Raw genomic sequence first — 27,528 nt, 5'->3', positions numbered from 1 at the left:
GTCAGTGTCTTGTCAGTGTCAGTTTGAACTGTCAGATTGCATACAAGTTTTTTTTAAGATTATGAATTTTTAAGACTGTCTGTGGGGAGCCTTAAGCTAGGAACATACTACGCGGACGTCCGTCGTAAAACGACCGCGACCGCGACCTATCAGTGTGCACGGAACAAAACATCCAGAGAGCCAGATTTCGATCGGACGTCCGTGCGCTCAAGGCCACGTCCGCGTCCGTCGACCGATAGTTTGCACGGTTATGTGTATTTCCATTGTCCAGATTCCCGTCCGCGGTCGATTTACGACGGACGTCCGCGTAGTGTGTTCCTAGCTTAATAGTGAACCATCGTGTGTGATCGTTCACGATATCTGTCCGATCGATCGAAGCGATGAATCGTACCGTGAATGTGGGGCTTAAGCTATTCCTTCTTTCTTCCATGATGGGGTATTGGTCCGCATGTGTATTCATCTCCTTATGCCAGAGGAAAATGTGTTCTCTTTTACAAAATGATAGCTGAAGCGGAATCTGCATTTTTATTGGCTATCATGAACTCTGACCAGTTTCAATTGGCCAGTACAATGTCAAGATGTTTTGTTGTCAATCTCATCAACTATGGCGGGCTTGTGTTTTTTCAAGCTCAAATACGAAATGAGTAGTTATGTGCGCCGCTCGGGCGGCGACATTGACAGCGATTTGTCGAATATTCTCGTTCGCCATTTTGTGAATGCTATGGAATTTTATGTTAAGTAATCAACGTGAAGTCATCTGGGAGGTATCCAAAATAGGTGTAAGTCCAACTTCTCGCAAAGTGACCGGGGTCTACTTGAAATTCAAAATAAACGCGATTCATGTGTGGGAGTCGTTGTGTATCCGCGTTTATCATTTAGTCGTTGCTTTATTGTTTCGTTTCGCAGCGGTTTAGCGAGCATGTGACCTTCACGTTCTCTTTAAATCATTGTTTCACTGAATTGCTTTTTCAGGTTTGGTAGGCATGACTGAAAATTGCGTTGTGGGTAAGCCGTCGCTGAAGCGGCATGAAGTCGCGAGGCCTGTGCACGTACAGAGGCTCGAGGCTGCCCTGGAGATCCGCCCTTTTGTCAACCAGGTGGAACAGATCCTCAACTCCGAAGGCGGAAGTGACAGTGACGATGATTCCGATGGCAAATCCATGGGCAATGAGATGTCCAAAGGGGACAGGGTCGTACATGGTGTTGTCACTACGAAGCAAGGCTAGTACATATCAATACTATATTGCAATAATCCTGTTATAATAATCAGAATTTTCAACATCATTACTTTCAACGTTATAGTGCAGTACACTCAAACTACATAGACAGTGCATGACATTTTACCTCAGTGACAGTTACACATTATGTATACTTTACTCAGAATACAAGATGTAAGTAACCCTCTACCTATCAAGGCCCTATATTTTGAAGCTCATGTCATTTTCCAGCAAAAAATTCTATTATGTTGCATGATGTAAGGATGTTTTGACAGGTTAACTGTTAATATCATTTCGAAAACGAAATAACTTATAGTGCACTACTTCTTCCAGAACGCCATAGTGACCGCCTGCGCCTATACAACCTCACATCAGTAGGTGAAGAGAGGGAATGGCTCCGGAATGTCTTGCTGTCATCCGAGTCTGACACCAGTAGTGGAGAGGACACACCTGCGGGCAAAGAACAGAGGATAAAGAGGTTGCTTAAAGAGAGACAGTATCATAACAAATATGCTAAGGACTATTATAAGGATCAAGGGGTAAATATAGCTTATTATAAACATTATATAATTATATATTTTTTATTTAATCTTTATTGTTACTAAGGTAACAATATGCCTACCTAAGAGTAATACAAACAACAATCCGCAGATAAGAAAAATACCACAGACAAATAAAATACAGCTTTTATGCTTGCCAAGTCAATTCCTGAAATTTAACCTTTTCACTGACAGTGTTCCGCCTTTCAACGTACTGTCACTGAAAATACATATACACATACAACAGGTATGTCTTTTCTGCGGCAGTGGTTCGGCTCTCAATGTACTGTCAGCAAATGGGTTAATTATGCCCAAGTCAACTAAAACTGAGCATAATAATAAATCTCAATTGTAATCCTGCAAAGCTAAGAATGATGCATATTTAAATATTGAGCTAGGCTTTTATTTCCCAGTTAAGTTTTTGATGCCTTGTTTTTAACAGTTGATATTTAGATAGGGATACTTGATGTAATTCCCGTATCTAACTACAATGTTAGTTGATGTTGTACATACTAGATAAACTGTAAATATCAGCTGCTCTTTTTGCTTAAACTTTATTCAGACATGTCTCATTTTATCCAGAACTCCCGCTACATGTACTATGGCGCGGGGCTCCTATCGACAGTGGACCGGTACCCCGAGCGGCGCATCAGCCGGCCGCCGCCGCCGGCGGCACGAGGGCGCCGCGGGCGGCCGGGCGAGCGCGGGCGCGGCACCAAGCAGAAGAGCAGGCGTGGCCGTGGCCGGGAGGGCCGGGGTGAAGCTAGTGATATGGTTAGTCTTGGCTGTAAATTCCTGACGACCCGCGTCCTACACATAGTACATTAGTTCAATTTAAGTTTTGACTAGGGTTGTAAATAGAAAAAAAACCAAATGTTTCTTTTCAGAATTGTGAAAAAAAAAACATGAAAAAAACCGAGCACCATGGTTTTTTTTCTAAATATGTTTTTTTTTTCAGATGAACAAATAATACGACAATAACGGTTTTTCGTGAGTTGTAACGTGTTTCAATAACAATAACGTACATTTTAATTCAATTAACATTCAGTATACAAACGTTTATTGGGGAATTCCCGATGCTGCGTGTAGCGTGGAGAGGCGGTGGTGTTGCCAACAGTAAATAGTGATAACTACCAACTACAGATTTCGTAAATGTTACTTTTATAAGACCAGAAATTAAAGTTATTTGATTAAATTCGTTTAATAGTTAACATTAAGTCTAAAAAACCGTATAAAAGTTTTAACTACTTTGCAAATTTCGTACTTTAGAAAAAAACATACTCCAGAAAAAAAACTGTTTTTTTTCATGTTTTTTTTTTCAAGTCAGAAAAAAAACTGTTTATTTGCAACCCTAGTTTTGACTTTTTTTTCAATTTGACAGAGTCAACTTTAACTGGCAAATTTTGAAACTTGATCATCAGGAGGGTAAATATTTAAAAATTATTCTTAAAATTACTACATTTTGGAGCAGGACTGTATTATTTCCAAAATACAGGAAATTGTCCTAGTCTTTCAGTAGTTTTAATACCCAAAAGAAAGAAAAGAGTTCAAATCATCCTTGTACTTACTAACTGATAACTTGATAAGTAATGTTTCACACATACATGGTCAGGCGTTTCATAATCTAGCTGCAGCCAGTACAATGAGTTGTATCATTCCATACTAATCAAATGCCTTTGGAGTGATGTTACAATTTTAAATGTGAGGAATGACAAGTCCAAGCCTCAACCGATTATAGGCATTGGTATTTTAGACTGATTTACTTTTGTTTTGCAGCCTGATGATGTGGACTGGGAAGATCAACTAAGAAATATTAAGGAAGAAAAAGATGACGAATTTACAATTGTAGAAAAACCAGGAGTAAGGTTGGTCATTTATTTACTTTCATTTACCTATATTATACTAATTATTTTAAAATGTGGTTAATACAACTTCTTACTTGTTTCTTCATCATGAAGTTTATGGTATTTCATCCCAAGCTATCTTGTAAATTACGCCTCACTGAAGTTTACTGCTATACAAACTCTATGCCTGAGAAGCATGTTACAGTGCTTCTTTGAAATTACCAAAACGCTTTAATACGTAAATTATATTGATATTTATGGATTTGAATATATTACTATATTACGCATTAGAAAGGCTATAGGTATAAATGAAAACAAATATTTCAGAGGCCGCAAAAAGCTGTCTACCCTCAAAACACCAGAAGCGCTGACCGCGCGCCGACGCCGGCACTGGCAGCTGCTAGTCAAGAAGGAACTAGGAAAAGTACAAAGGGCGAGAACGGCGACGCACAGAGAGGTCATGCTACAACGGAAGAGGCTAGCCACTCTGTGCTGTAAGCATTGGAGACATGTTGCTATGCAGGTTGGTGATCAAACATGTTGCTAACAATTAATGAAAATTACTGCCCAATTTCATTGTGAAATTTAAACAACACAACATCATTTTCTTCATTCATTTTGAGTCCAAGCAAGTCAATTATTTGCTTGGTTTGGTATGCAACAAACGCTTGATAGACCATAGACCTGGTTTCGGCTGGGCGTACCACACTTATTATTAAATAAATTATCTTATTGTTAAATAAATTTAATCCTATAATGTATAAGGATATAAATACTGAAGGTAATCTTGTGTCTCTAAATTTAGAATTAGACAATAGGGTCAAATTGTTGATCTGGATATTTATACATTGTGTTTATTATGCAGTCCCAGAAAAACATGAAAGAAACCGTATGGAGGTGCAAGCGTCTTAGTCGAGAAATGCAAGCGTATTGGAGGCGATACGACCGTGCCGAGAGAGAAACGAGACGGCGGATGGAGAGAGAAGCGGAAGAACAGAGAAAGGTAATAAAAAGAAAGAAAGAGAAAGTTAAAAGATTTTAAACAGATAAAAAGTGTAATACATGCTCGACAAGTCTCAATTCTTGTCTTAATACAAACTCTTTATACTATGACAGATGGACGTGGAACTAATGGAGGCCAAGCGGCAACGTCGGAAGCTGAACTTCCTCATAACGCAGACGGAGTTATATGCCCACTTCATGCAAAAGAAGCTGAGCGCTCCTGCGGACGACGGTGACGGCGCGGATAGGATACTGAGGCAGTTAGATGAAGACAGAGACCCTAGGCTTGCAGCTATCGATAGTTACGACAGGTAAATGATGGAATTAAGATGTATCTTACTGCTGGTATGTCTACTTTTTGCAAAGGAAGTTTAGCGCTTCTGTAGAAGATGCAGAAGATGGGAACAGTGTGGATGGGATACAGAGGCAACTAGACTGACACCTATTGATAATTATGACAGGTAAATGATAGAATAAAATACGGCGTTTCTTAATTATTCCTTTAATGGGACAGTGTGGAACGAGAATGGAATGATCCTATGGGCCTAGACGGTGGAGTAGATAGGATAGTGTGGTATTTGTGTAAAAACAGGAATCTCAAAATCATCATCACAGGGTGAAGGGTGTGAGCATGAGAGATGAATAAAGGTAGACCTTTTTTACCATCGAAAGCCCCTTATTACTTGAGTAAATAGTTTAAGACAAGATATCTTTTCCATTGCAGTGAAGCGATGAAAGCGCGCGCGTCACGCAACGCGCGAGAAGCGTTCCGCACGGAGCGAGCGCGCACGCGGCTGTTCGACGCGGCCGCCGCGCCCGCGCCCCCGCCCGAGGCGAGGGGGGACCACGCGCAGCCAGACATCTTCCAAGGGACGCTCAAAGGATACCAGCTCAAGGGGATGAACTGGCTTGCCAATCTTTACGATCAGGTTAGTTCCAGTTTGTTTTTGTAGGTTACGTTACGTAATACGTTGCAGCGCTATGATGAACTGATTTATAATTAGGTGAGTGGGATGGTATGCTTATAAGATTGAATATCTTCGTTGAATGAAGGTGGTCGGACGCGCTCAGGCGCCGGCGCATTTCCCAATTTAGATGGTTCGCGGGTTGATTTTTAGTTTAAATGCTGCTAGTTCAAAGTAATGGCATGACTGCTAAATCACTAAAAGATTTACCAGTCTCCTTAAAGATTGGAATAGCAATTTCGCTGATAATTTCTGTTAAATGAGCCCTGAGCAATTTTTATTATAAAAGTAGTTGTAGCAAACATTTTTTTCTATTTGTTCAGGGTATCAGCGGCATCCTGGCCGACGAGATGGGTCTCGGCAAGACCGTGCAGTGCATAGCGTTCCTCTGCCACGTGGCGGAACGGCTCGGCGTGTGGGGTCCATTCCTTGTGGTCTCACCAGCCTCGACTCTGCACAACTGGCAACAGGAGCTGCAGAGATTCGTACCTGACTTTAAAGTTGTAAGTTAATTTACTCCAGTCGATAAACACTTCAATTATAAGAGTTGCTATATTGAAGAACAATTAGTCAAGTAGATATATGAATGATCCATTCGAATTTAAGTAAATTGCTTACCTACTAGCGGTCCGTGGATTACTGGGTACTATTTATTTACAAGGATAGCATTTCTTTTCTCAAAAGTATAAAATTGTCTTGCTAAAAACTGTTTCTATTTGTCGCCTAAATTAAAAAAGAATCATAATACCTTTGGATCAAATTTATTCATCATAGAAGTGTTAAATTGACAGTAAACTTCCAGGTACCATATTGGGGCAGCCCCAACGAACGCAAAATCCTCCGGCAATTCTGGGAACGCAAGGACCTTCACACACGCCAGGCCGCGTTTCACGTGGTCGTGACGTCATACCAGATAGTTGTCAGCGACCTTAAGTACCTGAATAGAGTCTCGTGGCAGTATATGATATTGGACGAGGCTCAGGCTATAAAGAGCTCCGCTAGTATGCGATGGAAGCTGTTGCTTGGATTTAGCTGTAGAAACAGATTATTGCTGTCAGGTTAGTATCAAATTTATTAAACCTGCAACCTGGATTAAACCTGGTTACGGCAACAAAATGTAACTATGTTCTATTCAGTGTATTTTGTAACTTGCAGGAACCCCAATCCAGAACAGTATGGCGGAGCTATGGGCGCTCTTGCATTTCATCATGCCCACGTTGTTCGACTCGCACGAAGAGTTCAACGAATGGTTCTCGAAAGACATCGAAAGCCACGCCGAAAATAAGAGCACTATTGATGAAAGTAAGTAAATAATTTGTTAAATCTATTTTCATCTAAATTATACAAAAAATTATCCGCATATTGCTGTAGGAGGAAAAGGAAAACTGCTCATTAAAATTGGAAAAGTTATATTTTTGTAAAGTTATATTGTTGTTTCAGAGCATTTGTCTCGGCTTCATATGATCCTGAAGCCTTTTATGCTGCGGAGAATCAAGAAGGATGTCGAGAACGAGCTTTCAGACAAGATTGAGATTATGGTGCACTGTCCACTGACCATCAGACAAAAACTACTGTATATAGGTTAGTTTGACATTCGTTTTCGGTATTGCGAGGATTTGAATGTATAAGATGATTTGAGATTTAGTGACGAAAAACGTGTCTCCTCCAGGCTCATGTGAGAGGTACATTCATTAGAATCAATCTAACTTGTCTCCGCCTCGGGTAGATCACGCGGGGCAGGGAACAAACTAACATATGTTTCGGCTGATTTCCATTATTTACACGAAAACCGTATTTTTAGCACTGAAAAAGAAGATCAAAATCGAAGAGTTGCTGCATTTCACTGTTGGCGCGGAGTCGGGCCACAATGTGGACAAGAACTTTACTTCGAATCTCATGAACTTGGTCATGCAGTTCAGAAAGGTTAGGTGCTTTAAATCTCTTCAATACCAATTTTATCCCTATTATACATACCTACCCTACGCACTATTAAAATCGGGAATGTACTAAAGATGATATTACATTGCAAGCGAGTACGCCTGTTGTCTTTTTGGCAGTTAATGGTTTCACATAATTTTCCAAATGTACTGTTTCTAAGTAGTACAATTTGTAAATTATTACCTTCTAAGAAGATTTAGTTTAGGTATTTCCTTTCATGGTAGCATAAACTATAACTCCCTTTTGGTTCTAGGTATGTAACCACCCCGAGCTCTTCGAACGGCGCGACGTCCGCTCTCCCTTCGCCATGCAAGTCGACGACTACCACTTACCCAAGCTAGTCGCGGAAGAAGCCATACTGCTTCGAAGCATACCGTCCAAACGACACCTGCTGTACAATAAGCTGAATATATTGACGCCTGAGTATGTCCACAGGAGTCTGAGCGAAGAGAATGGGATGTTCAACTTTATGAGGTTTATTGACCTCTCGCCGATGGAGTTGTATAAAGTGACGCTGTGTGGATGGTTTTATGCGTGAGTATTCATAACATTGGCGAGTTATCCTTTGAAAATATGGAACTGGAGCTCAATTTTGTCGTGTATGCTTATTTGATGCTTTATTTTGGCCTTTATAACTTGAAATGAAAGGCTTCTTTTCATTTTAGCATGGAGCATATCAAACAATGTTTAGAAAAATACGAAAAGCTTCGGCATCGGCATTTCTGGTGGCAACAGCACACGAACTCCGAAGTAAAAGATGAGGTTGCCGAAGAGACGGAAGACCTAGAGCCTCACTACTATGACGATGTCAGCAGTAAGGATAGGCTGTCGCTGTGTCCTGATGGCGATGTGTTGAGACAGAGGAAAACGGACAGTTTGATGTGGAGGGACTTGCTGTTTACTGACCCGCTGTGGACGGAAGGTAAAACTATAGACTAGTACAGTCACCCAAAAAAGTGGTTTGCCACTTTGCGTCCTTATGTGTTTAACATAGAGTCGAAAAGTGGTAAACCACTTTCTTGGCTGACCGTACATAGGTAATTAGGTATACGGCTAATCCCCGCGACATAATTGTAGCCAAAATACTGCTTAATTTTGCTGTCGACATTTAGCGTCAAGCGTAAAGTCAAGTACCGCTACTCGGTACTAGATGTCACGACGCCCGTAAATACAACGAAAGTAAAATTTAAAAATCTTTTTATAGGCGGTGGTCCATTTTACACACATACGGAACACAGTATTCACTACATGGCAGAAACTATAGAACACAGAAACATGAGGATAAGGAATCTCAAAAGTCGAGATGAACAGGTAATCGTTTAACTCATAGCTTCATATGTAACTTTGCTATGTCATCACAGTCTATCCGACGAAAGTCTTAGACAAAATGAGTTTGATATAATCGTGTTTTTTTTTCTCAGTCGGATATGTTACGTGAGATAAAGACGGAAGAAGGCGGCGTGATGTCGGTGCCAAGCGCAGAAGTCTCGGAATTCGCCCACGTGGAGAGACCGCCTAAAGTGTACCAAGATGTGCCAACGAGCTTACCAGCTTTCTTATGTAATGCTCAACCTAAGGTAAATTCCTACAAATTGTATCAGATTTTTCCTTACCGTAAAACAATACTAAATCCACTATTCTGTACGATGTGTACCTACTCCAGGAGTTTTCGGGGATTTAATTAGAGAACTAATTTGCCAACTCCAACGTCTAGATGCAAGAGGTTAGTGGCAGCATTAGTGCCACTTTAAAAACACAGAAGCGCACTATTGAATCTTGTGGTCGTAGCACACTAGTTGGATAAAATTTATCACATTGGTGCGTCCCTATCGCACTTACAAATAGTGCGGAAAGGACGGCCAGGCGTTATATCGTTTATCACGCGACCGTGCTTGCCTGTCTGGGAATAACAATGTACCAGCTGTAAGAGTAATTATTTATTAATGCCTTATGTTTTGATTTATCTTACTGTTATTTATGATGAAAGTATTAAAGAATATCAATTGACTCATACTAGTCACTGGTTTCCGCCATGTTGGATTGTTATAAAAATGGCGGACATACAGTGACGGTGCCCAGTTCGAGTACAGACGAGTTGTAGTGAAGAAGTCTTGAATTATTTATTGTAAATTGGTTGTTAATATGTTTGTTATAAGCGAATAAAGTAAAGTGATGGTACAAGTAATAGTTTTCATCATCAACCCGGTAATGTCCCCAACAGGTCAGAAGTGGGACGAAACAAGAATCGGTAAAGATTTTTGCCACGCCACACGAACGTAAGGTTTTCTTTCCTTTGTTTTTTTTTGTGGAAGTACCATTATCTTACTTTACGAAACGTGCACTGAAATTGTTATGGTAAGTGAGACATTTATTTTTCTTTCTTTGGCGTTGTAGAACTGGTTTGATAATCTACCGTCATGACTATATTGCAAAATCTGATGGAATAAAATAATTGTGGTAAATTATATCAATAGATCAATAATACGCATAAAACAAAAGTATAATTATTGATAAAACGTGCAGTAGCCAATCACTTCTCATTATTTCTTAACATTATTGTTTAAAAAAAAAAGAAGGTGTCATCATTACATTTACTTACCCTCAGTACTATGTATGATTAAAAGTTATAACGATTTCTTATTTTTATGAATCCAAAATGGAACACAACTTGTTCAGAAAATTGCATATTATTTTACACATTAAGCGCTACGATATGCTGCACCGGTCAATTTGTGACAGTATGTCTTTAAAAAATCGTGGAGTTATGAGTAAACTGGCACTTTGTCAATAGGAATAAACTCTTGATTAAACGATTTTTCCTTTGTATTAGCAATGCCTCGAGTTGTTAAAAACGGCTAACAAAATTTTGCTTCAAATTCACATCTCGGTTTTTGAAAAGTGGTGACATTTATTATACCAGTAAGAAAATAATCATGGGTCAAATACTTGTTACTTAATTATGATACATATTCGAACTTATCAGATTATACAGATCTGGAATACAATTTAAAATAAATATTTAATTATATAAGCTGTGTAAAAATATGTAATCATAAAATATTCTAATATTGCAATTTCTTGAGTCACGGGACACAATATTGGTAAAAAAAATATGTATACATATGACATGTTGATTTTAGTTCAAATTGAAAATTATAATACAGGGTTACTTGATATTTGATGCGTTAAGTACGATATTGATCATAGTATTTTTAATGTATACAAAAGTCATTTCCTTCTGACACGTGGCATAATGCCGGACCGTGCCCAAATCCTGGACTAAGTTTTTAAATACTTTGTGTGAATCGAATCCATTCCATTAATCATTAAATCGAAGTTGTGTCACTGTCATTCAATTCTGTCACTGAATTTAAAATTTAATGAAATTAACTTTATTGTATTAAAATGCCGGATTGTATATCCATCTGTTTTAATAATGTGACTTCTTATTGTAAAAAGGAAGTCTTAAGCTTAACCGTAACTAGAAAATTAAAGTTTTGCTATGTTTAATCTGATTGGCAAGAACATGATTGAATGTTACCATATAACGTTTATTTCCAATCAAACTAAGTTCTAAATCTTCATCTGTGAAGCATATGTTGTACGTCAAGTCGTTTTAAAAAACATGTTTATCGTTATAGCAGTGGTATCGTTACAGCAGTTGTCAATCTATAACAACAATCTAATAATATGATCGTTATCATTTCTTTTAAAAAAGTTTGGTCACCTCTGGTTGTTCGTGAAATCATTTTCGGATATACGAGTAGTAACTTGTTATAAAACAAAAATGTTTTTCCTTATATGATCAATCATCATTAGTATAAATCTCAAATATTTTAACTGTGTTGTAGATTTTACAAAGTTTAATTCCATGAAAATTGAAGTGCTTGGTCTCCTCTTGCTTGTTGACGGCAGGCAAAAGGTTACATTTATTTCTATATAATATAAAGCTACAACCCGACTGACATTTTTCAAAAAATAGGCAGAGGGGGTTTTTGCAGGTGGCAGTGTTTGGTGTGGTCGTATAGAGTTTGGTCCTGCGACCCCGGATAGATCAGACCGTCGGTCTACCGGTTCCGGGTAAAAAAATGTTGGACGGCCTGGCCAAACGGCTGGAGTTAGCCGGGGAGTGTTCGACCAAATGTCATAGAGGACCCTGGGCAGTTTTTGACGCCGCCATTTTTTTTTCAAAATGGCCGACTTTTTTTTTGGACGATTTTTCAAGTTTGTAGTAGAGAGCTCAAATTTTGGTCATAGAATCTCCAAGTGGCCTTGATTCGAATAAAATAAAAAAAAAATGAAAAATGCTACAAATGTGGGAAAACTGGCCACTTTTATTTTGTATGGCAACTTTTAAACCGTAAGAGATAGCCGGGGGGTGCTCGACCAAATGTCATACAAGTATCCGAGTAGAAAAAAGTTGCATTAAAAAAAATTCAAAATGGCCGACTTTTTTTTTTGAAAAATTTCAAAATGGTCCTAGCGCGCTGAGATTTGGCACACGGGTGGAAGGTCGCCCCAAGATTTATATTCAAAAAGAAAATTTTGAAAAATTCAAAATGGCGGCTTTTGAGGGCCAATTGAAATTTGAATGGAGGTTTTTCTTTTAATTACCATAGCTCCGTAACGGTACAAAGAAGTGAAAAGTGCTCAAACAAATGTTATACAGTCACCCGAGGTCCATCGAATGGCATTAAAAAAAAATCAAAATGGCCGACTTTTTTTTTGAAAAATTTCAAAATGGTCCGAGCGCGCTGAAATTTTGCACACGGGTAGACAGCCACCCCAAGATTAGTATACAAAAAGAAAATTTTGAAAAATTCAAAATGGCGCCCTTTGAAGGCCAATTGAAATTTGTATGGAGGTCCTTTTTTTAAATCCCCATAGCTCCGTAACGGTAGGGAAAAGGTTAATAGTGCTTGAACTAATGTTGTACAGTTATCTGAGGTCCATCGAATGGCATTTACAAAATTTCAAAATGGCCGACTTTGAAATTTTTTTTTTTATTTTCGGTCCGAGCGCGTTCAAATTTGGCACGTGGTAAGAACGGGGGCCAAAAATAGAAATGAGAAAAAAAAAATTTGGAAAAGTCAAAAACGGTGGCGAGAGGGGACAAAGTCAAATTTCCCTACCAGGTTGTATGGAGGTTTTTTTTTTAAATCCCCATAGCTCCGTAACGGTAGGAAAAAGGTTAATAGTGCTTAAACTAATGTTGTACAGTTATCTGAGGTCCATCGAATGGCATTTACAAAATTTCAAAATGGCCGACTTTGAATTTTTTTTTTTTTTTCGGTCCGAGCGCGTTCAAATTTGGCACGTGGTAAGAGCGGGGGCCAAAAATAGAAATGAGAAAAAAAAATTTTTGGAAAAGTCAAAAACGGCGGCGAGAGGGGACAAAGTCAAATTTCCCTACCAGCCTGAGGGAGCGTTCCACAGCCCAACGGTCATTGCTCCGGTCCGAGGTCCGAGCTGCGTACAGACAGTGCTCCCAAGGAAAAAAATATAAGTAAAATTGTCTAAAAATATAAGTACTTACTAAGACTTGCGCTGCACTAGGTCGTTCCCTTAGTATTAAGTTTATAAGGTTCTGACGGAAGTTCAGCGCTGCGGCTTCCGTAGCATGTATGCTGAGTCAGCGCCTATTCTATACCACAACTGACATTCCACGACCAATACTTCAGTTAAATTAATAAGTGTCCTAATTATTGTATAATGTTATGTTAAGTCTTTTTAGTATTTCGTCTTTCTTTCTTTATTTTGTTTTGTGTTGCAAAGCATGTAAGTTTGTGGTTGAATAAAGAATTTATCTATCTATCTATCTATCTATCTAAGTAAAGTGCCGCGGAGGCCCGACGCGGAGCTTCGAAACCAAGCGAAGGCCGAAGGCCGAGCTCCGCGTAGGGCCGAAGGCCCGGAGCGTCCCTGAGAGGGGCGCCAACTTCCCTACAACCCCCACAGTAACTATGCGGAGGGCTGAAGGCCCGGAGCGTGTCTGAGAGGCTCCCATCAAGCACGCGAAGGCCGCAGGCCAAGCTGCGGGCAGAGAATGCTCCCAAGCAGAACAATAATGAAAGTGTCTAAAAAGCGACGCGGCGGGCCGGAGGCCCGACGCGGAGCTTCGAAACCAAGCGAAGGCCGAAGGCCGAGCTCCGCGTAGGGCCGAAGGCCCGGAGCGTCCCTGGGAGGGACGCCAACTTCCCTACAACCCCCAGTAACCACGCGGAGGGCCGAAGGCCCGGAGCGTGTCTGAGAGACTCCCAAGCACGCGAAGGCCGCAGGCCGAGCTGCGGGCAGAGTGCTCCCAAGCACGCGAAGGCCGCAGGCCGAGCTGCGTACAGACTGTGCTCCCAAGCAGAACAATAATTAAAAGAGTCATAATAAGCGTAGTGGCGGGCCGAAGGCCCGACGCGGAGCTTCGAAACCCAGCGAAGGCCGAAGGCCGAGCTCCGCGTAGGGCCGAAGGCCCGGAGCGTCCCTGATCGGCTCGCCGGCGGTCCGGGAAGTTGGAGCTTAAACACGACCCAATAGTAAAAGTGTCTTAGAGAAGCGAAACGATGGGCCGGAGGCCGCAGGCCGTAGGCCCGTCGTGAGCTTCTCAAGACACTTTTACTATTGGGTCGTGTTTAAGCTCCAACTTCCCCACAACCCCCATAGTAACTACGCGGAGGGCCGAAGGCCCGGAGCGTGTCTGAGAGGCTCCCAAGCACGCGAAGGCCGCAGGCCGAGCTGCGGGCAGAGTGCTCCCAAGCACGCGAAGGCCGTAGGCCGAGCTGCGTACAGACTGTGCTCCCAAGCAGAACAATAATTAAAAGTGTCATAATAAGCGTAGCGGCGGGCCGAAGGCCCGACGCGGAGCTTCGAAACCCAGCGACGGCCGAAGGCCGAGCTCCGCGTAGGGCCGAAGGCCCGGAGCGTCCCTGATCGACTCGCCGGCGGTCCTGGAAGTTTGAGTTTAAACACGACCCAACCCCTACAACCCCCACAGTAACTACGCGTAGGGCCGAAGGCCCGGAGCGTGTCTGACAGGCTCCCAATCACGCGAGGCCGTAGGCCGAGCTGCGGGCAGAGAGTGCTCCCAGGCATGCAAAGGCTAAAGCAAACAAGCAAAGCAATAAAACAAATAAGCAAAGCAAAAAAACAAACAAGCAAAGCAAAAAAACAAAAGCAACAAGAAAGACCGCGGGGCCCTCGGGCCCCGCGCACCTTTAAAAAACTAGTTTACTATTCTACAATGGCCAGTGATGGCGCAAGTATCTGATCAATGTATATCAAATCATTCTTCGTATATTACCATGATGATCATGGGTATGTATTCGATGGGAAATCGACAACTAATGTATAATGCTGTGAATTTAATCAATGATATCATTGTTTGTTTCTGAAATAACACTAATTCAATATTAATTGCAATGATGATTTATATATTGCAATGGTGATAATTCAGGCAAATAAGATGACATCACTTCACAATTGTAGTCAGATGTAGAGTCAGATGTAGAGTCAGATGTAGAGTCAGATGTAGAGTCAGATGTAGAGTCAGATGTAGAGTCAGATGTAGAGTCAGATGTAGAGTCAGATGTAGAGTCAGATGTAGAGTCAGATGTAGAGTCAGATGTAGAGTCAGATGTAGAGTCAGATGTAGAGTCAGATGTAGAGTCAGATGTAGAGTCAGATGTAGAGTCAGATGTAGAGTCAGATGTAGAGTCAGATGTAGAGTCAGATGTAGAGTCAGTTATCAAGAGTTATATTAATAGGTGTATTAATCATGTCGGTCAATATGTAGAGTTGGTAATACTCATGTAACAGAACGGTCAATATGTCGAGTTGGTCATAATCATGTAAAAGAACGGTCAATATGTAAGTTGGTCATAATCATGTAAAAGAACGGTTAATATGTAGAGTTGGTCATGATCATGTAATAAGTAATAACGCGTGAATAATAAAATTCGTCCATAGTTACAGTACACTTTTTGTACGTTTGACTATTTTGATCACAGTACAAGGTATAATATGTAGATTTGGTCATAACTCATAATCATGTAATAAGTAGTAACGCATGAATAATAAAATATTTTGATCGTAGTACAAGGTATACAATTAAGGCTAATATGGTACTTATTGGTAGATATCAACAAGGAGGATACCTATGGCACAATGTAACATGTATCTTATGGAATCAATGTTTGATGTACGTGGACGGACGTGTTAGTGTAAAGCACGTGGATGAACGTGCGAGTCTTTTAAGCGCGTGGATGGACGTGCGAGTATTTTAAGCGCGTGGATGAACGTGCGACTTTTGAAGCGCGTAGATGTACGTGCGAAGCTTTTAATTTTAATACACGTTGGTGAACGTGCTAACGTTTAATTTTAATCTTAATAAATAATACATTAAACAATAAATATAAGTAGTAGAATTCATACTGATATAAGCAATCGATTCAAAATAATCAACCAAAAATAATATTCTAATATTTCATTACACGCCTTACGTTAACAATCGGGATATGTAGTTGGGAAAGCTTAAATAAAATGTTAGTCAATTACAGATAATTTGAGGCGCAATGCCATGTTCATGAGTGCTTTTATTATTTGAGTTAAAAATTTTACTATGTTCATAAATACCTACAAAAGCATCTTAAAAAAAAATTGTTTTATCAATGACATTATGAGAGTATATGCGTTATGTGATTTTAGTAACACGGAAAACCAACCTATTGTTAGAATGAGAATGAGAATGAGAATCTCATTCTCATTCTATTGTTAGACGGACACGTAATCTCGCTTGCCCGTATTATATAAAAATGATTACCTTAATGATATGATGGATCATTTTGTCGACTTCCAATGAAAAAAAGATCTTCGTAAATTCGATATTATTCAAGGCGATATAATGTAATATTTAATTAAAAAAATAAAGGGTAACTATATATAATATTAATTGAACACAAGTACATCGCTATAATGCATGCATAAATTCTGGTCTCATGGCTTATAATATATATGCAGTTCTTGGTTTTTCTTCAGAAAGCTTAAATCGCTCAAACTACATTGCGATGATGTTTCATAAAGCGGTTATTAATTAGTTTTATTCACATTATACCGCGAATATCGCTGCATTAGATAAGTTTTGATTTATTTATTTCATTAATATAAAAGTACACCTCAATCTTTAATAATTTATATTATGATCGACAATGTCAAACATTACAATTATGGCGACTTTTTGATTGGTTAAGTAGTACAGTAATTACATTTTTCTCTTTTGGCTACCCGTATCTAGTTCTTTATGTGTAATATAACCTTGGGTGCTCATTCTCAAAAATAAAGTAACAAAGAACATTATGTTTTAAATTATTATGCTCGAATCAGAAGTAACAATAAATTTGAATAACATACGCAACTTATACTTATTACTTAGCATAATTTGTTGGTGATATATTTGGTACATACTAAAAGTCAAGTACATATACCTCGTATCGGTTATGAAGAGACCTATCCAAGTATCTGTTATGACTCTTTGTAAGACAAATATTCTGCGATATACTTACATTCGTTAAGAATAATATAAAAGGTTCAATGTATAAACCCATTTCATAGATATCAGGAATAAAACTAAAATGTAGAAACCCAACATAATATTCATTGTATAAATTCGCAATAGCCTTTCATGGAAAATAAAGTTATATTCATATTCATATTCATATTTATTCATATTGCACATATACATTACACGTCAGAAACATAAACATTCATTATAACTAAGTAATTCTTATTATCCCTTAATGGGATAAGTTCGCCTTTGTACAAATGATGTGTGTGTTCTTTTTTTTCTTTACTGTGTGTGTTCTTATCTTTGTACAATAAAGTGTATTACTACTACTACTACTACTACTACTCTAAGAATTAAATTATAAAATTTATAAATGTGTTCTATATAATTTAAATACATTATCGCGCTAAATATTACATTTCAAGGAATTCATTGATGTCATAGAAGGCATTATCAATAAGCCATTTTTTTAATATACTTGATGTATATGTGGATAGACCTCTTGATAATTATATGAAAACCCCACAGCTTGTAAGCAGTACGAATAATGATTATTCATATACCTTATCTATGTCATTGCAGCCACATTGCTTGTGTATATAATATCTAATGGCTGTCGCTATAATAAATAGCAATTCGAATAGCAATAGAAACATGTGACAATCATATTAACCAAAAATGAATCTCAAAAGTTCTTTGACAAAACCTTATTTTTACTACAATCAGAAATACAGATCAATTTAATTCCACTTATATGGGCCTATAACCTAAATAAAATAACTTGGAATTAACTTACATTAATTATATCCCCAATATATAAAGAAGTTTTCTATTTCGACATACTATTGCATCAATCTTAACTAGAACCTAAAAAAAGTAACAATGATAACAGAATAAAAAAAAAAAAAAACTTACATCGTGCACCATAGTCGTGTATTTGCGATGGTGCTTAAATAGTTGTTTAATATAATATGTATAATACGTTACAAATGGTAAATAAATAATTAGGTACGATATTTCATTAATGACGGGTTATTTGAGTATTTAAAGATTCTGCAGATGTGCATACTGCATAAATCAGAAAAATCTTAAATGTAATTACTCAGTATAGCGATATATTAATAAGTGACGACAATAATTTATTTAATCATAACGACTATCAATACATTGTGACTTATTAAATTGATTACCGAACCATAATAATTTTACCATAATTTCGAAGACAGTCGAAATTTTATGTTTCTAAAGAAAGTGTTGCAAGTTTCAGACCAAGGACCCAGGAGCGTCCAGGTGGAAGGGCCAGGGTCTGGTATTCATTTACCACCCAGGAGTGCCCAGGTGAGAGGGTCGGGGTGTAGATTCACTTCCGACCCAGGAGTGCCCAGGAGAGAGGGTCAGGGTAAAGATACCTCTGTTTCGATCGTCGACTGAGTCCTTAAATGCTGGCATGGTATGCGAGCTTGCGTCTGGCGGCGCAATATCCGGCGTCCGTGATGAGCAGCTGCGGCAGCAGGCTGACAGAGCTTGGGTGGCCCATGATGCTATTGCCCCGTAGCGGCACGGGAATTCCGTTTAATCATGTGATGAGGTGGTGATATCATAAAATCGTGTAAATATGTTCTTTTTGCTTATGTTTCGCGAGTGAAGTGTGCAGTGAAGTGTTGCATTGTTTACTGAAATATGTTTATAACTTGTGAATGCCTTCTAATTAATTTAATCATCATAATTTAATTGGATGTAATGAATTCAATTGGATGTAATGAATTTAATTAAATGTAATGAATTTAATTGGATCTCAATAATTTAATTGTATCGAAGTAAATCTTATTCATATATTTATTTTTCACAGGCCTATGTCTGATTAATGCTCTTTCTTTACACTTGATAAGGTTTATAGAAATATTTAAAAATCCATTTTTAGTATACATAAGTTAGTTTTATTATAATTGAGAATTACTCTTCCATAAATAAATAATATTTTGCTAATATCAGTCTTACAGCATATCGTAATTATGTGGTAAAGGTATCGGTATGAAGTGTTATATGTTTTGTATTTCTATTGTTTAAGAATTATTTCAAATGCATATTATACTACACTTTTTTTTTGTTGTATAAACTGGTATTGTCTTTCTTTTGAATTATTTCACATTAAGCTTTGGCGAAGGGTCTCGCCTCGAACAGGATGGCCGAGCTGTAAGAGTAATTATTTATTAATGCCTTATGTTTTGATTTATCTTACTGTTATTTATGATGAAAGTATTAAAGAATATCAATTGACTCATACTAGTCACTGGTTTCCGCCATGTTGGATTGTTATAAAAATGGCGGACATACAGTGACGGTGCCCAGTTCGAGTACAGACGAGTTGTAGTGAAGAAGTCTTGAATTATTTATTGTAAATTGGTTGTTAATATGTTTGTTATAAGCGAATAAAGTAAAGTGATGGTACAAGTAATAGTTTTCATCATCAACCCGGTAATGTCCCCAACACTACACGTATCAGAAATATACAACTTAGTTTTGCGGCTTAACAGACCTACAGAACTTATACAATTCTTGTGCACAGGTTTGCGTGTGCCCGCTACAACCGTTCGCGTCGTCGCGGCAGTTCGCGTACCACCTGACGCGGCACGCGCACGCGGAGACCGGTGCGGGTTCGGACGCTCTCGCTCAACTTGTGGCCGCCGCTCGTCCGCCCTCCGGCTGGGCGCCGCTTCAAGTGCCAGGTACAACATACTTTATACTGTTTCATCAAGACCATGGTCTTAGGGTCAAGGCAACTGTGTATAAACTAGCTTCAACCGTTCGCATCGTCGCGGCAGTTCGCGTACCACCTGACGCGGCACGCGCACGCGGTGACCGGTGCGGGCTCGGACGCTCTCGCTCAACTTGTGGCCGCCGCTCGTCCGCCGTTCGGCTGGGCGCCGCTTCAAGTGCCAGGTATAACATACTTTATACTGTTTCATCAAGCCCATGGTCTTAGGATCAAGGCAACTGTGTATAAACTAGCTTCAACCGTTCGCATCGTCGCGGCAGTTCGCGTACCACCTGACGCGGCACGCGCACGCGGAGACCGGTGCGGGCTCGGACGCTCTCACTCAACTTGTGGCCGCCGCTCGTCCGCCGTCCGGCTGGGCGCCGCTTCAAGTGCCAGGTACAACATACTTCATACTGTTTCATCAAGCCCATGGTCTTAGGATGAAGGCAACTGTGTATAAACTAGCTTCAACAGTTCGCATCGTCGCGACAGTTCGCGTACTACCTGACGCGGCACGCGCACGCGGAGACAGGTGCGGGCTCAGACGCTCTCGCTCAACTTGTGGCCGCCGCTCGTCCGCCGTCCGGCTGGGCGCCGCTTCAAGTGCCAGGTACAACATAGTCACCATACTTCAAACCGTTCCGCCAAGTCCATAGGCTTAAGAATCAAGGCAACTGTCTATGAATCAGCTTCAGCCGTTCGCATCGTCGCGGCAGTTCGCGTACCACCTGACGCGGCACGCGCACGCGGAGACCGGTGAGGGTTCGGCCGCTCGTCCGCCGTCCGGCTGGGCGCCGCTTCAAGTGCCAGGTATAACATACTTCATACCGCTTGGACAAGCCCATGATTCTGGGATCTAGGCAAGTATGTGTGTACCAGTTTCAACTGTTCGCGTACCGTCTACTCGTAAGGTACAGAGGCTCGGACGCTCTGGCTCCTGGCTCGTGTCTTGGCCGCCGTCCAGCTGCTTCAAGTTCCAGTGAAGTTACACTTCACTTCTAGCTGAATTGATATAAGTGACAGTGATCTGTCACTCTGTTCTTTATCGTCAAGAACTCTTATGCCCATTTACTTATTTTACGAAAGTAGACACGCAAAAGCACTTGAATGTCTGGAATATTTTTGGGCTTTTACTATTTTGCAAATTCGTGATAAGTTTCAAAATTTATTGTTTTGCGTATGCTTCTATGATATAGTTATACATTTAAAAGTTTGGAATTATTTTTAGATAAAAACCAGTTAGTGAGCGACGCTGGTAAGCTCACAGTACTGGACTCGCTGCTCAAGAGGCTCAAGGAAAGGGGACACCGTGTTCTCATATACAGTCAGATGACAAAGATGATTGATCTCTTAGAGGTGTGTATAGTTTTCAATTTGTTTTCATTTATATTCCATTTGTACAGCTTAGCAAAAAAGAGTAGAAATGTTTTTTTTTTAATCATTGCAACACTTCATACTTACAGAAGTGTCATAATAGTTGCTACATCATGCAAAGCGGGTTTATATAGACGGTGGCGCCACTATTATTTCTACTTTGCCAGGCTGTATACTGAGATAGTATACTAAGGCCCACTTGCACCAATCACTTCTCAGGGTTAGTGAGCTGTCATCTGTCAAATTCCATATAAAATGGTGGGTTAACCCTCCATTTTCGTTGGTGCAAGTAACCACCCATAACCATTCTTCTATCAGAATCCATACATTACAAACTTTACAATACTTACACGAACGCACACATGTCTTGACCATCTTGATGTTCTGATGTGACGTAGAAGAAATACGCAGTTATATTGTAAAATACGTTTAAAAATTGTTATTTGGCAGGAATACATGTGGCACAGAAAACACAAATACATGCGGTTAGATGGCTCCAGCAAGATCTCGGCTCGTCGTGACATGGTGGCCGACTTCCAGGTACTCATCCACAATATTTCCTTATACTTTTCCAGTAAACTAGTGGGAAACAGACACGCGGAAGGCCGTAACGAAATTATAAGGGTTCCGTTTTTTATCATAATGACATCGGAACTAGTACAATTATAAATTATATATATATTAAATTCAATATAATTTTCAGGCGCGAACCGACATTTTTGTGTTCCTCCTGTCCACGAGAGCCGGCGGCCTGGGTATCAACCTCACTGCTGCAGATACTGTAAGTAAATTATTATCTAACTGCAATTAGTTGTAACTTTTATCGTCATCCTTTGCCTATTTCAAGTAAGATTATTTATACGAACCTTTAAATTAAAATTTAAGTAAATATTTTAATTTGAAGGTTATTCGATGGTCTATTAGTTCTTGAAAGGTTAAATTGGTGTAATATTCTCTGTTTTCGACGATGCTTGAACAATACGCGACTAATAAATAATATCATCGACAGGTGATATTCTACGATTCTGACTGGAACCCAACGGTGGACCAGCAGGCCATGGATCGCGCCCATCGACTTGGCCAGACCAAACAAGTGACTGTCTACCGGCTCATCTGTAAGGGCACCATAGAAGAGAGAATTATGCAGAGGGCCAGGGAAAAGAGCGAGGTTGGTATACAACTACACTACTAATCAGAGACATGACATATGTGGACAATTATATAGTTTTACTTTGCTTGAAGTGATAATCTAATGAAATATTTTGTTTATTTTCCTCTGTATAGATTCAAAGGATGGTAATAAGCGGCGGTAACTTTAAGCCCGACACTCTGAAACCAAAGGAGGTCGTCTCGTTATTGCTGGACGATGAAGAAATAGAACTGAAATGTGAGTTGTCTTGATTGAATTACGTTTTTAAATTATTTAATGAGATATTATAACGTTTCTAATTTGTTCTTTTGTTTAGATCGTCAAAAATCCGAAGAAAAGAAACAAGAGGAAAGAGAAAGGAAAAGAAAATCGGCGGCGCTGCCATCTGTAAGTAAAGTGTTTCATATTTGATCGACTGTTTGTTGAAATAAAACCATCACCAGGCATGCAAGTATGGTCGCGCGATAAATGATAAAAACATTTAGCCGTCCCTATCGCACTTACAAATAGTGCGATAGGGACGGCATACTTGCCTGCCAGGTTTCATCAAACCATCTGTCATCGTTAAAGCGTTCGTTAAATTTTATTGTATGGGAAGTTCCATAGACGTCTGCTGCGTGACGATGATGTGTCTGTCAAATGTGGTTGATGCAACTGGCCCGTAGTTTTGTATGTACTGTAGACGAGCCACGCTTTTCCGAGGGTAACCGGCGCCTTGATCGAGGCACGTCTACATTGGCCATTTGCCGCGTGAGGGAATTACCTCGCAACGCTGCTCGCTCTGTGTGAACGCGTCTATTTACTGTTAATAATGTGTTGCAGCAACCAGCGCCTGTTGAGGTGAAGCGTGGTCGTGATTCGTGCTCGGAGCCCGGCAGCCCGCTTCTCGTGGACGATGAACCGCGTGACGCGCATCTCACCCCGCCACACACGCGTGAGTACATCAATAATAGTAACATTCGAATAACACTGGCTTGTGAGGAATTCAAGCGATATCAGTTATCCAAATGAGCACTACACTTAACTGTGCTCTTAGATATGGTGGACAGTTGTTCTTAACGCATTCATCGCTGGCTTCAGCTACTCAGGGCGCTCTTACGTAGCTGATAGGATGGATATTTTTGTTCGTTTCGCTTTGTAGCAAAACCTTCACAAAAGAAACCTAATTAATTGTGCTGTATTTTTCCAGTTCATTTTATATTGTCTGGCAAAGTGCCTTATGTTTTTTGTATTATATCTTAAGGGTTTACGTTAATGTATTTAGTATAACCAGTATTTTTTATGTATAGCATTCTCTCCCGTGGGTCGAGCGTCTTCGTGGTCGGCGACGCGTTCGACGCGCGGTGCGCGGCGGGGTCGACCGCGCGGCGCGCGACACGCGTCGCGCCGAGACCGACCCCTCCCCGTTGACACCCCGGGCACTTCGGCGGACGCTGTCGCTGGTAAAATATATGTTAATGTATTCTTTTCCGCCACACCAATTGGTAAATGCTCTCTTGATTATTCGAAAACGGATAGCAAAATTGCATTTTATCCACAAGAGTGCAAAGTAATTTCATAGAAATTGTAACTTGATGTCTTAACCTGGATGTTAGATTTTTTTTACCAATACATGATGATTTTGAATAATAAACATTTAACAAATTGATGGATTTGATCTAGTTTGATGTTTAAAATTTAGTATTTTATTCATGTGGTGAAAAATTTTGTGTTTCACTCGATGGCAAAACCCTCACAAGCTCACAACGCTCAAGATTCCACTTCCACTTGCTTGCGGTTCAATATTGGAACCCCTCGAATGCTCGGGTATAAATATTGGCATGTGCGGTTAAACAAAAACTTCTCCCTTGTAAAGCAAATGTCTAATATTTATATAGCACTAGCTTTTGCCCGCGGCTTCGCTCGCGTTAGAAAGAGATAAAAAGTAGCCTATGTCACTCTCCATCCCCTCAACTGTCTCCACTAAAAAAATCACGTCAATTCGTCACTCCGTTTTGCCGTGAAAGACGGACAAACAAACAGACACACACTTTCCCATTTATAATATTAGTATGGATTTTTTAGCTACCTACTAATAAAATGTCACAAGTTTCTAAACAATCGTTCGACTTCGAGAATGTATTTTGAAAGGTTTAAGAACACGCTATAGTCGATCGTTACAAATGAGTTGTCGATGACAGGTGCCGCAATGTTGGAGTCGGAAGCGCCGCTGGAGCCGAGCGTGGCGGCGGCGGGGGCGGCGGCGGCGGCGGTGCGCGCGCGGCGCGGGCCGGGGCGGCCGCGGCTGCGCGGGAGCACGCCGCGCGGCCCGCCCCGCCGCCCGCGCCGCGCGCCCGAGCCGCTGCTCGTGCCGCTCGCGCCGCCGCCGCCGCCCTACCACTCCTAGCACTATACAAAGGTTTGACTGCTTTCTTCATTCTATTATTCTGGAAGGTGAATCGATTCCAAAAAAATGCGTTCAAAATATGTATATATCATCACTACCTTGAATAAAACATGTATCATCTTTTTGTCAATGAAAAGAAAAATGTAGTATAAGTATGTATAGAATACTTAAAGAATTACTGCGTTTTAACTTTGAGGAGCAGTGTGAGATGCGAGATTTTTTCAAAGTAGCGACGATATGGTGGTACTCGTATACACAAGATGTCCAATAGTCCGTTTCCTCGTGGGCACTTTGTATATGTCGAACCGTTGTGTTGTATTGTAGGGTATGGTTGTACTATCGATTAACCAACTGAAACATGACCCACTTGGCAGATAATTCGGTTGAAACTTTCAAACTTGTGAGGTCTATCGCTATACACCGTGTTTCACTTAACACTAAAAACCTGAAAACAGTTTGTTCAGAATCGAGAGTAGAATCGATTGAGCTATATCTTGATGGGGGTAATATTTTTATTTAAATTAGTATTATTAATTATTTTTTACGTGCCCATTCTATTGTACTCGTAATACAACATTGTGTATATCGCATTGCTAGAGGTTGTTTACCTTTTTTCAGTATTTAGGGGTATTAATACTGGCCGGTTACTTGGACGATTATTTTTTCCGCTACTAGTTTGACGTTGTTTGTCAGTTTAATCTTAATGTTTATCATAATGCACAGATTAAAAGGACGTTTTAAATATTACCGGAAAACTATTGTCCCAGAGCTGTAAGTTCACATTTTTGACACATGACAGCGTCCACAAAACGTAAACTGGCGCGACCTAATGAAATTTTAAATAAAATCCTGTAATAATATTTAAAAAAATCAAGTACTTAAAAACAATATATCGCTTACTTTAAACATAATCTAACACATGTTACATTTTGCGGATCTTCGTTAGTGAGTATTTTACGATATTAATTTATCACGCAGGATTTACTTATTATGTCATTTATCATTAATTTTTATTTTTAAACTAGTGCTGTGGCAGAGTCTGTCATTTCGATTCAAATGACATTTCAGTAAGTTGATAGAAATCGTATATTTGTTTAAGCGCCTCCTTATACAATAGGGTCTAATCGAATGAACCAATTCGTAAATAATCGCTAGATTTGGCAAACGATACGTCTTAGCCACATCGCAACATACTTCAAAACAAATGTGTCAAAAATGTGAAGTTACAGCTCAGGCACAATACACACATGTCAGTGTTTAATAAAATGATAACAAGTGCGTCACAAAGGAAACCCTACCTAGATTGCTATACATTTTCGGTAACAAAAAAGGAAAGTTTCATACAATCGACCTAGGTCATTTTGGGAAACCTAGTGGGTCTTGCTCAGCATCATGGACTCTATCAGCCTACCAATTTTTATCCAAATCGGAGACGTGATCCAAATGTACAAACTTAACGGGAATTGCTGACCTAGTAAGAGAATTACGATCTACTTACATTTAGACGTTTTGGCAAAATGAGCTTATTGGCAGAATTAGTGGGTCATAATTCAATTGGTTCGATAGTACAATAAACGCGAATAGATAATTCGCAAATTCGCGTATTGAAATAAAACACAGCCTTCGGTTGTTTTTAAAATTATCGTCACTCATTTCGAACCTTTTTTTTCACATCTGTATGAATATATCATCGGTATGTGACTAATTACCGTGTACAGTATGATAATCAGTAAGGTGGGTTAGTGGAACATGAAACATGCCAGTTTTAATAGCCACTTTTATTGTTGCAGATGCCATAGACCCCCAATGTGTTCGACGCAGAGCCCCACCTAGTGCAATTTAATTAAGTTAATGAACTAAATCCTAAACCCCTTAAATTTAAACATATTCGCGTCATTCCCGACGAATTTGGACAAATCTCACCTTTTATGGCATGACAATACAACCCAAGAGACTCGTGAGACACGTCATAGTGAATGACACGGTCTAATAGACTTTGTACAAAACGCTTTTATTTGTTCTCAGTTATTGTTGTTTTAAAAACATGTTTTACTTTAATTTTACATAGATAACAATCAATTTTATTTAAAAAGAACATGATTGATTTAAATATTATTTAATGAAATATGGACAATCATCTTATTTATGTGTATTAAATTGTTGTGGTTTGAAATTTAATTTAAATAGTTTGTAGTCGCATTTGGCGTGATGCCGTTGTATTATAGAAGAAGGAAGTGGATGTTTTGTAATAAAATATGTGAAACCTAACCCTTGTGTTATTGCTTTCATGAGAAATACCTCAAATACCCTTCAACATTTAGTTACGTATTCCAAACTTTTAACTGTCTGTGGTAGTCAAAATTCGGAGATACAAGTCTCGTCGGTTGTGTTGTGCTTGTGCTGTATGTATTATAGAAGAAAATGGGAAATGATGATGTAGTGCACTGTAATGATACTTAATGATAATGTTAATCAAATTCTGCCTCAAATTGACTACGGTACGGTCTGTAAAGCTACATAATATTGCACTTATCTACTTGTAAATACTTTATGATGGTTATAGTTATAGTAACGTTGCCCCCTCACAGTACGACATAAAAATTCCTGAAGCAAAATCATTATTGGGAAAATATTGTCCTCTAAACCGCAATCAGGTAGTCGTGCGAATTCGTCACTAACGACGTCTGGCGACGTGATACAGCGTCAATTAATGCATTGCCGCTGCATACAAATGCACTCGTGACAGGCATGTGTGACGTGATATACGCTATCGCAGATTTGTCTGTCTGTTCTGTACAAACAGCC

General features: G+C 39.7%; 1 protein-coding gene across 3 annotated transcripts; it reads left to right on the top strand.

Moving 5' to 3' along the window:
* The first annotated feature begins 637 nt into the window (after positions 1-637).
* On the top strand, positions 638-26,991 carry LOC125228443 (chromatin-remodeling ATPase INO80). 3 transcript variants are annotated; one of them, XM_048133021.1, is made up of 30 exons: positions 638-779; positions 973-1,221; positions 1,551-1,756; positions 2,339-2,530; positions 3,533-3,621; positions 3,928-4,123; positions 4,466-4,603; positions 4,717-4,913; positions 5,327-5,531; positions 5,891-6,070; positions 6,370-6,625; positions 6,723-6,869; positions 7,008-7,148; positions 7,369-7,490; positions 7,759-8,039; positions 8,171-8,427; positions 8,710-8,816; positions 8,927-9,082; positions 19,622-19,781; positions 21,042-21,169; positions 21,638-21,727; positions 21,891-21,968; positions 22,197-22,355; positions 22,472-22,574; positions 22,654-22,724; positions 23,160-23,271; positions 23,627-23,779; positions 24,518-24,541; positions 24,701-24,735; positions 26,514-26,991. In XM_048133021.1, exons 2-29 carry the CDS (start codon positions 984-986, stop codon positions 24,721-24,723), a joined length of 4,209 nt encoding a protein of 1,402 aa, XP_047988978.1. In that variant the 5' UTR covers positions 638-779; positions 973-983; the 3' UTR covers positions 24,724-24,735; positions 26,514-26,991. The 3 variants fall into 3 exon arrangements, with proteins under 3 accessions (XP_047988978.1, XP_047988967.1, XP_047988971.1); XM_048133010.1 differs by having other exon boundaries at positions 24,518-24,551; positions 24,702-24,735; XM_048133014.1 differs by lacking the exons at positions 24,518-24,541; positions 24,701-24,735.
* The last annotated feature ends 537 nt before the right edge of the window (positions 26,992-27,528 follow it).

This window comes from Leguminivora glycinivorella, chromosome 1 (genome assembly GCF_023078275.1).
Source record: "Leguminivora glycinivorella isolate SPB_JAAS2020 chromosome 1, LegGlyc_1.1, whole genome shotgun sequence".
NCBI lineage: Eukaryota > Metazoa > Arthropoda > Insecta > Lepidoptera > Tortricidae > Leguminivora > Leguminivora glycinivorella.
This window is presented reverse-complemented; position numbering and strand designations above follow the sequence as displayed.